Genomic DNA, 17,640 nt, shown 5'->3' with positions numbered 1-17,640 from the left:
AATTGCAATACATATCGTATCGGTACCTAAGTATCTGTGATAATATCGTATCGTGAGGTCCCCCATATCGTTAGGTCCCCCAGCCCTATTGAATAGGCTCTTTGTAATTCATGATGCCTCAGGTGCAATTCTGATATTCTACCACCAGATGGCACAAAGCATCAGTCTTGACCAGAATGTGTCTCTACGCTCCACTTATATAAACTGCAACATGGCTTTGGGAACAGTACCAGAGGAAAATCTACTGACTCTTCAATCCAACGGTGATGTCAGCATGAAACGACTTTCCTTACTGTAACTGTTAACCACACACCACCTCTGAGTCACACAGATAGATACACACAGCAGATGAACAGCTCCTGTGTTTTTATTTTAATAGAAAAACAAAAAGTATTGAAAATCAAATTAAAAAGGAACGATCCAGTAATCATGACAGAAGCACAATCAGGGCTGTGTCTCCCAGGCAACCACACCTCTTTTCCTTTAAATCTCACTTCTTAGTCCATGAAAAGGCTGTGTGTGTTTGTGTGTGTGTCAACAGAGGGTGACTCCACTCTGCCAGTAAGCGTCAATACTGCTGAGTTGAAGAGAAGCGGCGACTGAGCTACCAATGCAGAAGAAAGAGCAATAAACACTGCAGGTGGACATGAATAAGTCCAGCAGCAGAAAGCAACCAACCCACAGCTGCTGGTTCCAACATTCACCCAAACCCCTCAACATCACAGCCTATCGACATACTTACATAACACTCGGCTAATGAAATGACAGGAATACAATGGCATATGTGTGTGTATGCGTCTATCTGAGTTTGTCTGTCCGTATGAGTGTGTGTCTGTGTCTGAATGTATGAGTGTGTATTTGTGGGTCTGCATCTATGAATATGAAGGTGAGTGTGTGTTTCACATAGTCAAGGTCTGGTATAGTAGCGTTGAGGGTATATTTAAGAGGACAGGTTGTCTAGCAACACAGAAGCTCTGACCTATAGAGCTGCAGCCTGCAGGAGGTGATTCACTATGATAGAAGCCAAATTAAAAAAAACATGAAAATAAAATAAAAATAATTAACTGGATGAACATAATAAAAAAAGTCCTTCAAAAAGGCAGGAGTTCAGAGTTTCAAAATAAGCCACTCACTGACTCTTCTTTCTCTTATTAAAATATCTAGATTTTTCTTTTCCCCCCCCTCCCTTCCTTCCTTCCCTCTGTCTGGCCCACTGCAGCAACGAGCCTCCGTTGTCTGATGGGGGCTGGTGGGGGTTATGGAAGTGACCCCCTTCCCCAGCACCCCTCTATCTCTATCCACATCTCTGCTCCTCGCAGGTGAAGCACAACAGCCAGGGCCATTGAAGGTAGAAACCAGGAGGGTGTCTCCCAGACTCCAACTCCCATAATGCTCGTTCCTCTTCTGTTTGTCCTCCTTCTCCATGTTGTAGTCATGAGGGGGTGGTATACACAGAGCTGGACCAGGGTCCACAGAACAGTTCACTGGGGTGGTAGTTGGGGTAGAGGGGAGGGTTTCTCCATAGTCCTGCGGGGGAGCAGGCACACTGGCATGGCTACAGTGAGTCCACATGTCTGTCTGTATGTCTCCTCATTCGTCTCTCCCTCCAGTAATTCACTCAGGGGCCCAATGGGACGACAGCCAGTCTGAGAATAGCTTGCCCTCTCTCTCACACATACACACAAAAAACCTACATGCTCACACAGACACATACAGAATCACATACAAAGGCAGTCAAACATACATAGACACACACAACATACAAACACTGATTCAGTCTAACATGCACACACACACACACACTCTGGGAGGCTCTCTGTAGGGGGTTGAGTCGGGGGCCTGTTAGCTATGTCCCATCCTCTGCCTCTTCTTCCTCTGAACAGTAATCCTGTCCCTGTGGGCACACACCACAGATGAGAGAGGGATGAAACAGAGAAGACAGTGATGAGAGGGAGGACAGATAGCATCTCCGTAGGATAAATGGAGAGGATAGAGAAGACAGGGGTGAGGTTGATAGGAATAAAGTAGTCTTTTAAAGTCCTAATCTGGATGTATCTCAACTTGAAGTATTTCCTGCCTGTCAGAGCTGGCTTTTAGCAGCCCCAAATCTCACAGGAGACCGTCTCTTTAAATGTTCAGGCCCTGCTGCCCAGTCCCTCCCTCCCTCCCTCCCTCCCTCTCTTCCGCCCCTCACCTTCTCAATCTTCTCATCCAGCATCCTGAAGAACTCCTGCTGGCTCTCTGACGTGTGGATACTGTGAAAGAAAGGGAGAGAGTGAGAACGAGGGAGCGAAATAAAGAGTGAGAACGAGAGTGAGGGATTGAGAAAGAGAATGAAGGAGGAAGTTAGACAGGGAGGAAACGGGAGGCAACAAACACCACTAGAATTTTCCATTACACCCCCCACACAGGACACACACACACACACAGTTCTAAACCCCCGCTTCGGCAAGAGCCTTCGTGGTTGTGGAGGAATTTGAATAATCATTTTATGGAGTGCTCCCACAAAGTATATAATCCAAAAGCAAACTAAATACAGCTACAGCACCCATGCTAATCCACACAGAAATAGAGCCACATTACACGTCTGGAAACAAAAGACACTAACCACTCAGGTCCACTACAGTGATAACAACACACTGCTTTAAATCACACTGCCTGATACCATTTATGAATACATATAAAAGCGCAGCAATGATTGTTAAGTAACACCAATGACTAGCTGATAACACGTGCACGCAGACTCACACAGCGTTATTACAGACATTTTATTACACACACTTTGTCTCACACACACACTCTGTCATACACACAAACATGTTATCACTCACTTTGTCCTGTTGGCGTTGGCTCCAGAGCCTTCTTTGTGTGGTTTTCCCCTGTACTGTAAAGAGCTCTTCTCCTGAAACGCACAAAAACACACAGATCAGCTCATAGCCCAGAGACTATACACAGAGCCCTCCGAACCCCATCCTGCCCATGTAGTAGGCCAGAGGCTGGGGAGAGAAAATATACCTGCCCCCTGCCAGCCAGGGCCCTAAGGTTGGAAACATCCGTACCCTGCTGTGTTGTGTGTCACTATGGCTAAGGGGAGTGACAGGTCTGTGGCTGGAGGTAAGAGTTGCCTGGCCCAGCTGTGGCCCTAAGGCTGGGGATAGAGAGGCTGCCTACCCCTGCTGCTGGAGCCTTGGAGCTGGGAAGAGACAGGCTGCCATGTAGGCCCCGTGCAGGAGAGCCTGGTCTGCTCTGCTCTTGCCTGGATCCAGACACTGGCTGGGATGCTAAGAGGCTGGAGGCCAGTGGGACTGACCAGGGGGAAAACCTCCTCACCGGCCTGGATCATTAGAGGTGCTGGCTGTGCTTTGGAGGAGCATGGCATGCCAAGGTTTTAGTGTGTCTTAAACTAGGAGCTGCCCTCTCCTCAGGCTTTAGATCACCCTGCTACTGCGTATGCTCACTACAAGAATTCATGGATATGCAGCGTCACACATAAATCTGTTTGGTTGTGTGTGTGCACTTTGACTCTGCAGGATTAAATGTGCGTCTGTGAGAAACGGTCCCCTGTGAGTACTTTTCGTTAAGCTTTCTAAAAATAGTAAGTCACTTCTGAAAATGACATTTGTTCTCCTGCATGTTTTAAGCCAGCTACTATGATGATGGCAGCACAGTCACAACAATGGTGGAATAAAGAGACACTGAAATGACAATCAATAGGAGGGTAGGACTTTCATTTCTCTCCAGTTTTGATTCCTTTCCTTCAATTGTTACCTCATCCAAAAGGGTGTGCACCTTTTCTGGTTATTTTACAGTGTTTGTAGGAAATAATAAATCGTAGCTATTGCTCACAAAATGTAGGCCATGAAGGAGAGGAGCAGGTTTAAACAGCCTTTAGTGAAACTCCCACATTCCATACACGCCAACACGTTGTCTCTACCTGCTCGGGAGGCACCATGGCTGTGTGTGTGTGTTTTCATTTTCATTTGTGTGTAGTGTGAGTGTGTGTGCATGGGGGGGGGGCTTCTGTGTACGTGTGCATTTAGCACAAACACCGTCTGTTTGCATGTGTTGATGGAATGTCAAAGAGGACTGTGTGTTTTCTATGTGTGTTGATGGACAGTCAGAGACTGTGTGTGTGTGTGTGGGGTCGTTCCTCTCTCACCAGGTTCTCCTGGTTGCGTGCATTCACCCGGTCCTCCTCTCCACGCATGTACTTCACCTCCTCCACTCCCTTCATCTTGTACTCGTCTGTATGGAGAGAGAAAAAACGGAGAGAGAGTAGTTAGATAAATAAATAAATAACTACTCCTGCATACGTGTGGCACTGCAAATACACACAGAGAGAACCCCACCCAACAGTGGACAGAAAAAAAACAGTTAACTATATTCCTGAGTAGATGACCACGGTTTTCTGATAAAGCAGCACACACACACACACCCCGAAACACAAAGACACACTGCACGCTAATAAAACACACTGCACGCCCTGTCTTATCAGCTCCATTTGGTGTATTTTGCCCTTTCACTGAAATAGACTCATCAGACTGATATGAGGGAGTGGGAGGGAGGGAAAGGCACCTGCCATGTGTAGTCAGTCTATCTGAAATGTCTCTGCAGCCTGTATACTGTTCTACTCCTCTTCCTCTCACCGCCCCACTCACTCTGTTAATCTCTCTCCTTCTCACATGGTCTCACTCTATTCCTCTCACTGTCCCACTCACTCTGTTAATCTCTCTCCTTCTCACATGGTCTCACTCACTCTATCCTCTCTTCGACTGTCTCTGTGCTTCAGTCCCTCTGAGATGCAGCCGCAGTATCCTCCCTGACACCTGTATCACCCGTGTGTGTGTGTGTGTGTGTGTGTGTGTCACACTGTGCGTCATCAGTGTGTGAAAGACATCAACATCAGATCAGACAACCTAGAGGGCAGACAGGCCTAACTATGAGGAGCGATGGGGGATGTGGGGGGATAGAGATGGAGAGAAAGAAAGAGGGAGCGTTGTTTTCTCTACTGCTGCCTGCCTGGGGAATGTAAACATGCCAGAGCAAAGCAGCCCGTCTGAACACGCCTACACACACTACCTCAAACAACACACAGTGAATCAACCATCAGTCACTGTGGCTTAGTAACAGAGACAGGTAACAGGAGAAGAAATGACTAACACCGAGCAGACATTAAAGGCACATAAACACATTAAGAGTGAGCCTATAAGGACAAAGAAAAATGACTATATTTCATGGATAATTATTTTGAATCTATTCACATCGGTCTTCTTTTAGCCTGGTCCCAGATCTGTACAGGTATGTGCTTGTATGGCATGACAATAACAATGACAGTCAGTTGGCTAAAGCACATAGAGATCTGGGACCAGGTTGCCTACATTTGTCCATATTGGAGAGGATGTGTATCAGTGAGTGTGCGTCTCCACTGGCACTGACTGTGACAGACGACGGAGTGAAACAGAGATCGTCATTTCCACTGAGGCGACAGGGCTGCTTGCTTCGTCATGATGATGATAGGGCCATTTTAGGGACAGAGACAGAGAGAGCGATTCTATTTTGAGAAAAAGTGATTCTCTAATGTGGACGTCTTTCTCATTAGGCGCTGGAGCTCTGTGTCGACCTTTAAGAGCTGACAGAGTGACTGTGTGTCAGATGCAACTAGTGTGTGTGTGTGTGTGTGTGTGTGTGTGTGTGTGTGTGTGTGTGTGTGTGTGTGTGTGTGTGTGTGTGAGTGAGTCAGTTGAGCATGAGTGTGTGTCCATTTGAGTGCACAAGTGTGCATCCATTCCCAGTCAGGCTGAGTGGAGTGGTCAGGGCAGGCTGTGTCACTCTCTCCGTCCTTCAGTCTGCCAGTCAGAGCCCCCTGCCTGGCCAGGCTGCCTGGCTCCCACCCAGCTCAAACTCTGTCTCCATAGGACCTAAGCAGACATGACATTTACACTGACCCTGCCCTGCCTGGTAGAGAACGACCGATAATCGTCCGAGCCGATATATTGGGCCGCTATTAGCCTTTTCTAGTCTATCGGCCCTTCTCTAGTCCCTCTACATAGCAAAACTGTTGCTATGCCAGCCACCACTCACCGCCTGAGCCACGAGCACAATGCAGAGGAATGTCTAGCTGGGAAATATCAGCAGCAAGCAGCAAGCTAGCTCATTCTACAACAGAAAGGTGCAGTATTGAGAAACTGATTAACTGACACAGTGACCAAAATCGAACTCCTGTTGCAAATATTAGTTACGTTTAATTCACTAATAATAAAGGCTCGTGCCGACGTGCCTGGACATGCATGCAATAACAAAGCTAGCTAGCTAAGCAGATTGCTAACAGGTCACATAGCTAAGATTACGGATAACTAACCCTTTCATCTGTTGTGTTAGCTACTGTAGCTAGCTATATTAGCTAATATGCTAGCTAGCTGGCTAGATAAACATGGTGCTAAGATATCAGATAGGAGCTAATAGCCAATATAGCTAGCTAACGTTAGCTGGTTATCGTTTTGAACATGCACAATTTTTCGCCAATGAGCCATCTGACTTGCGGTGTAACCACAGAGTTTCTAAACCTTTTTGGTGTAATGCTATTTTACTGGTGTGCTGATTTGATCAGCCGCAATCATATCCGTAAATTGAAAGTTTATAGTCGGATTAGATGATTGTCGTAATAGGGAAACAAAGTGTTTTAAAATGCCTAAATAAAGGTTGGCAATAAGTTTAACTCAAGTACATTCAGAGACTTGTCCCGAAGCCACTCCTGCGTTGTCTTGGCTGTGTGCTTAGGGTTGTCGTCTTGTTGGAAGGTGAACCTTCGCCCCCAGTCTGAGGTCCTGAGTGCTCTGGAGCAGGTTTTCATCAAGGATCTCTCTGTACTTTGCTCCGTTCATCTTTCCCTCGATCGTGACTAGTCTCCCAGTCCCTGTCGCTGAAAAACTTCCCCACAGACTTATGCTGCCACCACCATGCTTCACCGCAGGGATGGTGCCAGGTTTCCTCCAGACGTGACGCTTGGCATTCAGGCCAAATAGTTCAATCTTGGTTTCATCTCCCTGACCAAGACCCTTCTTCTTGCAGCCATTCATCTCCCTGACCAAGACCCTTCTTCCCCGATTGCTCAGTTTGGCTGGGCGGCCAGCTCTAGGAAGACTCTTGGTGGTTCAAAACTTATTCAATTTAAGAATGATGGAGGCCACTGTGTTCTTGGGGACCTTCAATGCTGCAGACATTTTTTGGTACCCTTCCCAAGATCTGTGCCTCGACGCAATGCTGTCTCGGAGCTCTACGGACAATTCCTTCGACCTCATGGCTTGGTTTTTGCTCTGACATGCACTGTCAACTGTGTGTGCCTTTCGAAATCATGTCCAATCAACTTAATTTACCACGGGTGGCCTCCAATCAAGTTGTAGAAACATCAAGGATGATCAAAGGAAACAGGATGCACCTGAGCTCAATTTCGAGTCTCCTAGCAAAGGGTCTGAATACTTATGTAAATAAGGTATTTCTGTTTTTTATTTTTAATACATTTACAAAAGTTTCAAAAAAATCTGTTTTATCGCTTCGTCATTATGGGGTATTGTGTGTAGATTGATGAGGAAAACAATTAATTTTTTTAATCAATTTTAGAATAAGGCTGTAACATAACAAAATGTGGAAAAAGGGAAGGGGTCTGAATACTTTCCGAATGCACTGCATCTGTGACCATCAGATGCATGTCTGTATTCCCAGTCATGTGAAATCCGTAGATTAGGGCCTAATTAATTAATTAATTAATTTAAGTTCACTGATTTCCTTATATGAACTGTAACTCAGTAAAATCGTAGAAATTGTTGCGTTCATTTTTTATCAGTGTAAAATCAGTTAGATCCGTTCTGAATTACATAATGTAGTGAGCTGCGTGACGCTTCATATTTCATTTGCAGTTCTGAATGTCGATACAACAACAGGCCAATAGCGACTATATTTACACTACAATGCAACTAATACGCCCACTCACAACAGTCTGGCCAACTACAAATCAAATCGTTAAATTGCAACATGACAACAAGTGACGTGCTAAAACAAAAAAATAAGGCAACACACTTCTTCAGAAAGTGTTGCCATTTCCTCTCTTTTCCCCAGTGTTTGTGTAAGGGAGCTCAGCCTTTCCTGTTATTGTGTGTGTGAGTAAGTAAGGTAACGATGGACGGAGGAGGGGAGGGAGCCGTGACCCAATGCTGCGATAGGGGAGAGAGGAAGAGATGGAGAGGAAGGAAAGGGAGGGAGTCGTTGAAGCGGCCGGGGAGGACATGGAGAAGAAGGAGAGAGATGGTTTAATACGGAGAAAGAGAGAGAGGAAGGAAGGAAGGAAGGAAGGAAGGAAGGAAGGCAAGAAAGTGAAGCCTTGGAGAGGAAAGGGAGGAGGAGATGCAGATGAACCGAGAAGGGAAAAAGAGAATCTTTAACCCACGTCATCTTCCTCTCTCAAGGAATATTTCCCCTCCTCCTCCAATCAATTGTCACGATGCAGCCATTCCTTAAAAAAAGAGGAATGACTAATAGAGGGAAGGATGGAGTGAGAGGGGGAGAGTCAGAAAGAAAGTCAAAAGGAGAGAGGGACAGAGGAATGAGAGAGGCACAAAGAAGGTCAGACCAATGACTGTATGTGTCCAACAGAGAGAGGGAGGATAGAGAGTAATAGAGGGAGGGATAGAGTGATAGAGAACGAGAGAGAGTGAGGGAGGAATATAGTAATAGAGAGGGAGAACAGACCGAGGCCTCCCGTGGCTCGTCATCTGCCATTTCCTGTGTGGTTATTCCAGCGTGTTGCTCCTAATTCTTAATCTGTCTCCAATCCCTCATCCTCTCTCCCTCTCTCTAAACCTAGCCACAGCACCCAGCAAGCAGCTATAATTGATGCTGTTAACTAGATACACTTTCTTAACCCTCTCTCTCAATGTCCAAGCTCTAAAAGTACTAAGAGGACACAACACCAAAACCACTCAGCTATCCTAGAGGCTACTGCACCAAGTAATTTTTGCACAGGTGGGAGGAAGAGAAATAAAATGGGTAACATGACACTAATATTGCCTTTTTCTCAAATCTGCACTGCCCGTGTCGGAAACTTTGCATTCATTAATAAAATGTATAGCCAGATGTACTCATTTAAAAAAGTCAGACTAGAGGTGAAATTGTCAAGCCGCCCATGTAGAATAAAGATTGGGTATAGAGTGAGACTAGAGGAGAGGTAATACAGGTAACATAGCCAGCAGGCCAGTGTGTGTGGAGTGGACATGGAGTAGATGGATTACAGGAAGGATATCGTGTAAATCTATTTCTATGGGATATCCTACAGATGGGGAGGATGTTTTACAGGTAAAGGTAGCCTGGTCAGCAGCTGGCGTAGAGTGTAAAGATATTAGACAGGCAGGTGTATATAGACATGGCTACAGGTGTGGCTGGAGTGTAGAGTGTGCACTGTATGATACTGTGTGCTGACTGATGAAAAGGTCTCTGTTGCTGTAGGCCTTGCCCCGGCCCTCCTCATCGCTAGTGTGTGTGTGTGTGTGTGTGTGAGAGAGATGTACTGACCGGTGAAGAGGTCTCCGTTGCTGTAGGCCTTGCCCCGGCCCTCCTCATCGCTGGGCACGGCCGACACCTGCTTAGCAGAGGTGCAGCCCATCGCCTCACTCTCTGGCTCCTCTCCACATCGCACTCTCACCTAGAGACGGATAGAGAAGAGAGAGGTGGTGGGTGGGAGAGGGAGAAGAGAGTGGAAAGACAGAGACATAGCAGCTTTTGAGAGATAATTACATTGGTTGACAGAGGCATTGTATTTTAATGATGACTGGGAGAAAGCTACACAATCCCAACCTCTCAGCCTGTCACTGAGGAGAAGGAGTGTCAGTCGCACGTACAATGTCACAGGCACAGACTATCAGACTGTCACACTGTCAGTCACGGTGATACACTGTCACAGGCAGACTGTCAGTCACACACTATTGTCACAGGCACAAAGGAAAACACTGTCACAGACAGCATGGCAGCAGCAGCCACCACCAACACCTATAAACCCACAGGCAGTCAAATAATACAGAGGCTAAGTCCTGTTGATGAGACAGAGAGATACAAAGAGAGATAAATACAGATACAGAGATAAATACAGAGAGAGATATACAGAGACAGAAAGATACAGAGAGAGAGAGAGATACAGAGAGAGAGAGAAAGAGAGAGATACAGAGACATACAGAGAGAGAGACATACAGAGAGATACAGAGACAGAGAGATACAGAGACAGAGAGCTACAGAGACAGAGAGCTACAGAGACGGAGAGCTACAGAGACAGAGAGCTACAGAGACAGAGAGTGACAGAGAGCTACAGAGACATTCAGATACAGAGACATTCAGATACAGAGACATTCAGATACAGAGACATTCAGAGACAGAGACATTCAGAGACAGAGACATTCAGAGACAGAGATACACAGAGAGAGAGAGAGATACACAGAGAGAGAGAGAGACAGACATTCAGATACAGAGAGAGAGCGATACAGAGAGAGATACAGAGAGAGAGAGAGAGAGATACAGAGAGAGAGAGAGAGATACAGAGAGAGAGAGAGAGAGATACAGAGAGAGAGAGAGAGATACAGAGAGAGATACAGAGAGAGAGAGAGAGAGAGATACAGAGAGAGAGAGATACAGAGAGAGAGAGAGATACAGAGAGCGTGAGAGAGAGATACAGAGATACAGAGAGAGAAAGAGAGCGATACAGAGAGAGAGATACAAAGACAGAAAAGAGGGGGTCAGATAGGAAGAAAAATACAGAGAGAAACAGGATGGAGAGAGAGAGTAAAATGGAGAGAGAGTAATGGGAGACCAGAGAATAGATGAGTAGAGAGAAATGGTCGAAAGCATCAAAAGGCTGCCGACACTCCTCCTCCTCTCCTTGTCCCTCCTCTGTGTTCCTCCCCTCGTTTGAAGTTGACAGGAGGGCATTGTTTACTTCAGACCCAGCTTTCCTCCAGCGAGCTGTCTGGCCACTGCACAAAGCACCAGGTGTGCAGAGAGGAGTGTGTGTCTGTGTGTTGACTGAATAGTGTGAGCGTACAGTGAGGGAAAAAAGTATTTGATCCCCTGCTGATTTTGTACGTTTGCCTACTGACAAAGACATGATCAGTCTATAATTTTAATGGTAGGTTTATTTGAACAGTGAGAGACAGAATAACAACAAAAAAATCCAGAAAAACGCATGTCAAAAATGTTATAAATTGATTTGCATTTTAATGGAGGGAAATAAGTATTTGACCCCTCTGCAAAACATAACTTAGTACTTGGTGACAAAACCCTTGTTGGCAATCACAGAGGTCAGACGTTTCTTGTAGTTGGCCACCAAGTTTGCACACATCTCAGGAGGGATTTTGTCCCACTCCTCTTTGCAGATCTTCTCCAAGTCATTAAGGTTGAGGCTGACGTTTGGCAACTCGAACCTTCAGCTCCCTCCACAGATTTTCTATGGGATTAAGGTCTGGAGACTGGCTAGGCCACTCCAGGACCTTAATGTGCTTCTTCTTGAGCCACTCCTTTGTTGCCTTGGCCGTGTGTTTTGGGTCATTGTCATGCTGGAATACCCATCCACTACCCATTTTCAATGCCCTGGCTGAGGGAAGGAGGTTCTCACCCAAGATTTGACGGTACATGGCCCCGTCCATCGTCCCTTTGATGCGGTGAAGTTGTCCTGTCCCCTTAGCAGAAAAACACCCCCAAAAGCATAATGTTTCCACCTCCATGTTTGACGGTGGGGATGGTGTTCTTGGGGTCATAGGCAGCATTCCTCCTCCTCCAAACACGGCGAGTTGAGTTGATGCCAAAGAGCTCGATTTTGGTCTCATCTGACCACAACACTTTCATCCAGTTCAACTCTGAATCATTCAGATGTTCATTGGCAAACTTCAGACGGGCCTGTATATGTGCTTTCTTGAGCAGGGGGACCTTGTGGGCGCTGCAGGATTTCAGTCCTTCACGGCGTAGTGTGTTACCAATTGTTTTCTTGGTGACTATGGTCCCAGCTGCCTTGAGATCATTGACAAGATCCTCCCGTGTAGTTCTGGGCTGATTCCTCACCGTTCTCATGATAATTGCAACTCCACGAGGTGAGATCTTGCATGGAGCCCCAGGCTGAGGAAAATTTAGTTATTTTGTGTTTCTTCCATTTGCGAATAATCGCACCAACTGTTGTCACCTTCTCACCAAGCTGCTTGGCGATGGTCTTGTAGCCCATTCCAGCCTTGTGTAGGTCTACAATCTTGTCCCTGACATCCTTGGAGCTCTCTTTGGTCTTGGCCATGGTGGAGAGTTTGGAATCTGATTGATTGATTGCTTCTGTGGACAGGTGTCTTTTATACATGTAACAAACAGATTAGGAGCACTCCCTTTAAGAGTGTGCTCCTAATCTCAGCTCGTTACCTGTATAAAAGACACCTGGGAGACAGAAATCTTTCTGATTGAGAGGGGGTCAAATACTTATTTCCCTCATTAAAATGCAAATCAATTTATAACATTTTGTGTTTTTCTGGATTTTTTTGTTGTTATTCTGTCTCTCACTGTTCAAATAAACCTACCATTAAAATTATAGACTGATCATTTCTTTGTCAGTGGGCAAACGTACAAAATCAGCAGGGGATCAAATACTTTTTTCCCCTCACTGTATGTGTGCACTGTGGTGTCTGTTCTGTTTGCATGTTTGTATGAGCGGTATGTGTGGGTGTATTTTTGGTGTATGTGTGTGTCTTTCACAGCTTTCTTGGCTAAATAGCATTAATCTTCTGAGGTTGAGGGGAGCTTACACAGGTCTTTCGTAAAGGTCCAGCGAGTGAGAGGGGATTCTTCTGGGGGGGCGGGCTAGAGGCACACACACACACAGTTATCTCATTGGCAGCAGCCCAATTCTGCCTGACTACAGAGGATGGGTTGGTGGCCAACAGAGTCACCTGTCCCTTATCACTGCAGCCCAGGCTGCTCAGGCACTGTGGACTGCATGTTCGTGTCAGGGTTGGAGCAACTCAATTATGGCTCAGACCATGGAGTCTGGCTGGGCTCATTTCTTAAGAGTGCAGACGGTGTGAGGGCAGACAGTGTGAGTGAGTGAGTGAGAGAAAGAGAATGAAATCCTCTAGCTCTCCTGACTGAATCTTATGGGATAATTGTGTGAAAATTCCTGTTCCAATGAATGGATATCTAGTTAGGAATGTCACTGTCCTCGGTGTGCAATCCTAGCCAGGTCAATAGTGTTTGGGCTGTGTGTTAGTAGAGCAGAGGGGATGTGGACAATGCAGGCCTGTCAGCTAGGAACAGATGTGGAAGTGTGTCAATGTGACAAGCTTGCACTGCCAGCTAAGACACAAGCCGGATCCAGCACTCACTCACTCACTCACACACAACCTTCATTTACACACACACACACTCTCATCCGATGATATCAATACAAAGATACAGTTGAAGTCGAAAGTTTACATACACTTAGGTTGGAGTCATTAAAACTCGTTTTTCAACCACTCCACACATTCCTTGTTAACAAACTATAGTTTTGGCAAGTAGGCTAGGACATCTACTTTGTGCATGACAAGTAATTTTTCCAACAATTGTTTACATACAGATTATTTCACTTATAATTCACTGTATCACAATTCCAGTGGGTCAGAAGTTTACATACACTAAGTTGACTGTGCCTTTAAACAGCTTGGAAAATTCCAGAAAATCATTTGAGTCAATTGGAGGTGTACCTGTGGATGTATTTCAAGGCCTACCTTCAAACTCAGTGCCTCTTTGCTTGACATCATGGGAAAATCAAAAGAAATCAGCCAAGACCTCAGAAAAAACATTGAAGACCTCCACACTCCTTGGGAGCAATTTCCAAACGCCTGAAGGTACCACGTTCATCTGTACAAACAATAGTACGCAAGTATAAACAAAATGGGACCACGCAGCCGTCATACCACTCAGGAAGGAGACGCGTTCTGTCTCCTAGAGATGAACGTACTTTGGTGCGAAACGTGCAAATCAATCCCAGAACAACAGCAAAGGACCTTGTGAAGATGCTGGAGGAAACAGGTACAAAAGTATCTATATCCACAGTAAAATTAGTCCTATATCGACATAACCTGAAAGGCCGCTCAGCAAGGAAGATGCCACAGCTCCAAAACCGCCATAAAAAAGCCAGACTACGGTTTGCAACTGCACATGGGGACAAAGATCGTACATTTTGGAGAAATGTCCTCTGGTCTGATGAAACAAAAATAGAACTGTTTGGCCATAATAACCATCATTATGTTTGGAGGAAAAGGGGGGAAACTTGCAAGCCGAAGAACACCATCCCAACCGTGAAGCACGGGGGTGGCAGCATCATGCTGTGGGGGTGCTTTGCTGCAGGAGGGACTGGTGCACTTCACAAAATAGATGGCATCATGAGGAAGGAAAATGATGTGGATATATTGAAGCAACATCTCAAGACATCAGTTAGGAAGTTAAAGCTTGGTCGCAAATGGGTCTTCCAAATGGACAATGACCCCAAGCATACTTCCAAAGTTGTGGCAAAATGGCTTAAGGACAACAAAGTCAAGGTATTGGAGTGGCCATCACAAAGCCCTGACCTCAATCCTATAGAAAATGTATGGGCAGAACTGAAAAAGCATGCGCGAGCAAGGAGGCCTACAAACTTGACTCAGTTACACAAGCTCTGTCAGGAGGAATGGGCCAACATTCACCCAACTTATTGTGGGAAGCTTGTGGAAGGCTACCCGAAACGTTTGACCCAAGTTAAACAATTTAAAGGCAATGCTACCAAATACTTATTGAGTGTATGTAAACTTCTGACCCACTGGGAATGTGATGAAAGAAATAAAAGCTGAAATAAATCATTCTCTCTACTATTATTCTGACATTTTACATTCTTAAAATAAAGTGGTGATCCTAACTGACCTAAGACAGGGAATTCTTATTAGGATTAAATGTCACTGCTCAAAAAAATAAAGGGAACACTTAAACAACACAATGTAACTCCAAGTCAATCACACTTTTGTGAAATCAAACTGTCCACTTAGGAAGCAACACTGATTGACAATACATTTCACATGCTATTATGCAAATGGTTAGACAACAGGTGGAAATTATAGGCAAATAGCAAGACACCCCCAATAAAGGAGTGGTTCTGCAGGTGGTGACCACAGACCACTTCTCAGTTCCTATGCTTCCTGGCTGATGTTTTGGTCACTTTTGAATACTGGCGGTGCTTTCACTCTAGTGGTAGCATGAGACGGAGTCTACAACCCATACAAGTGGCTCAGGTAGTGCAGCTCATCCAGGATGGCACATCAATGCGAGCTGTGGCAAGAAGGTTTGCTGTGTCTGTCAGCGTAGTGTCCAGAGCATGGAGGCGCTACCAGGAGACAGGCCAGTACATCAGGAGACGTGGAGGAGGCCGTAGGAGGGCAACAACCCAGCAGCAGGACTGCTACCTCCGCCTTTGTGCAAGGAGGAGCACTGCCAGAGCCCTGCAAAATGACCTCCAGCAGGCCACAAATGTGCATGTGTCTGCTCAAACGGTCAGAAACAGACTCCATGAGGGTGGTATGATGGCCCGACGTCCACAGGTGGGGGTTGTGCTTACAGCCCAACACCGTGCAGGACGTTTGGCATTTGCCAGAGAACACCAAGATTGGCAAATTCGCCACGCCACTGGCGCCCTGTGCTCTTCACAGATGAAAGCAGGTTCACACTGAGCACATGTGACAGACGTGACAGAGTCTGGAGACGCCGTGGAGAACGTTCTGCTGCCTGCAACATCCTCCAGCATGACCGGTTTGGTGGTGGGTCAGTCATGGTGTGGGGTGGCATTTCTTTGGGGGGCCGCACAGCCCTCCATGTGCTCACCAGAGGTAGCCTGACTGCCATTAGGTACCGAGATGAGATCCTCAGACCCCTTGTGAGACCATATGCTGGTGCGGTTGGCCCTGGGTTCCTCCTAATGCAAGACAATGCTAGACCTCATGTGGCTGGAGTGTGTCAGCAGTTCCTGCAAGAGGAAGGCATTGATGCTATGGACTGGCCTGCCCGTTCCCCAGACCTGAATCCAATTGAGCACATCTGGGACATCATGTCTCGCTCCATCCACCAACGCCACGTTGCACCACAGACTGTCCAGGAGTAGGCGGATGCTTTAGTCCAGGTCTGGGAGGAGATCCCTCAGAAGACCATCCACCACCTCATCAGGAGCATGCCCAGGCGTTGTAGGGAGGTCATACAGGCACGTGGAGGCCACACACACTACTGAGCCTCATTTTGACTTGTTTTAAGGACATTACATCAAAGTTTGATCAGCCTGTAGTGTGGTTTTCCACTTTAATTTTGAGAGCGACTCCAAATCCAGACCTAAAGAAAAAAGTATTTAATAAGATTATTTCATTCATTCAGATCTAGGATGTGTTATTTTAGTGTTCCCTTTATTTTTTTGAGCAGTCTATTTGGCTAAGGTGTATGTAAACTTCCGACTTCAACTGTATGTTGCAAGGGCAGAGATGGGCCTAACTAACAAACAAATATGCAAGTTGCAAACCCACTCCAAGTACTCCGCCATTAGGCCTATCCCTACAATTATACCAAAGGTCTACAGCTACTGCACACTAAAAAAATACTATTAGATTGCTTGCATCATGCTTTTTTACACAAGGATCAACAAAAGGCTGCAGGCCACATTTCAGCGTTTTACCACACACACACAGAGCGTTACCCTACCTGCAGGTCTGTGAGTAGTGGAACTGAGGGGATACGTGTACACGCACAAGCGCGCTTGCATAAACACGTGCACAAAAGCTCCATAGTGGCTCTCTGTGTGTGTGTGGTAAAATGCCACGTTCAAAAGACACGCACGCACACACACAGGCTCAGTAGTGTGTGTGAACCTTCTCAAACGCACGGCTGTGCCAGGAGCTTTCAGCCACCACAGAGCCTGAAAAACTGGCTGAGCGGGCCCGCCTACCCTGTAAAGGGAAGGAGCAAAGGACAGAGGAGGGCCTCAGAGTATGGTTAAGGGCCAGGTCTCTGAGGCCCATCGTCAGCCATGATGACAGGGACCAGGACAGAGCCAGCAGTGGGAACAGGGCTGAAACTAAGACCCTGTGTTCTGTCTCTCTCTGACAAAACAGGACAACTCCTGAGCCAAATCACCATAATATTTACACTAGCCAGCAGCAAACCCATGTAGCTCGCCGCTCTCACTTGTCCCAGTTTAAACACTACATCAGCCTGACAAGCCGGCAAGCCATGCCAACACACACACACACGCTCGTAACCTCATACACCCTCAGAAAAAGAATACCTCTTCTGAGTGTGGTGTTATTTTTTTTTGTTTTTAGTTTTTTAGGGGGTAGATCAGCTTTAATATTGCAGATAGATTGTAACTTCCATCAATGTAATTGTCTGCATCACTTCCAATCCCCCATATGTTTTTTTTCTCTCACATACATACATATATATATATATATATATATACACACAGTGGGGGGGGGGAAGTATTTAGTCAGCCACCAATTGTGCAAGTTCTCCCACTTAAAAAGATGAGAGAGGCCTGTAATTTTCATCATAGGTACAGGTTACCTATGACAGACAGATTTTTTTTTC

At 46.0% G+C, this 17,640-nt stretch overlaps 1 protein-coding gene across 1 annotated transcript in view; it reads right to left on the bottom strand.

The window, feature by feature from the left end:
* Positions 1 to 351: 351 nt before the first annotated feature.
* The window catches only part of LOC121533478 (uncharacterized protein C1orf21 homolog), a 42,227-nt gene continuing 24,938 nt past the window's right edge, over positions 352 to 17,640 (bottom strand). The window contains exons 2-6 of the mRNA XM_041839450.1: positions 9,562 to 9,691; positions 4,160 to 4,245; positions 2,832 to 2,902; positions 2,195 to 2,255; positions 352 to 1,894 (exon numbers count right to left, since the gene is read on the bottom strand). Of these exons, the coding sequence (XP_041695384.1) occupies positions 1,847 to 1,894; positions 2,195 to 2,255; positions 2,832 to 2,902; positions 4,160 to 4,245; positions 9,562 to 9,652 (357 nt within the window). The 5' untranslated portion in view covers positions 9,653 to 9,691 and the 3' untranslated portion in view covers positions 352 to 1,846. The remainder of the gene's footprint in view (positions 1,895 to 2,194; positions 2,256 to 2,831; positions 2,903 to 4,159; positions 4,246 to 9,561; positions 9,692 to 17,640) is intronic.

Source organism: Coregonus clupeaformis, chromosome 20, assembly GCF_020615455.1.
Source record: "Coregonus clupeaformis isolate EN_2021a chromosome 20, ASM2061545v1, whole genome shotgun sequence".
NCBI lineage: Eukaryota > Metazoa > Chordata > Actinopteri > Salmoniformes > Salmonidae > Coregonus > Coregonus clupeaformis.
This window is presented reverse-complemented; position numbering and strand designations above follow the sequence as displayed.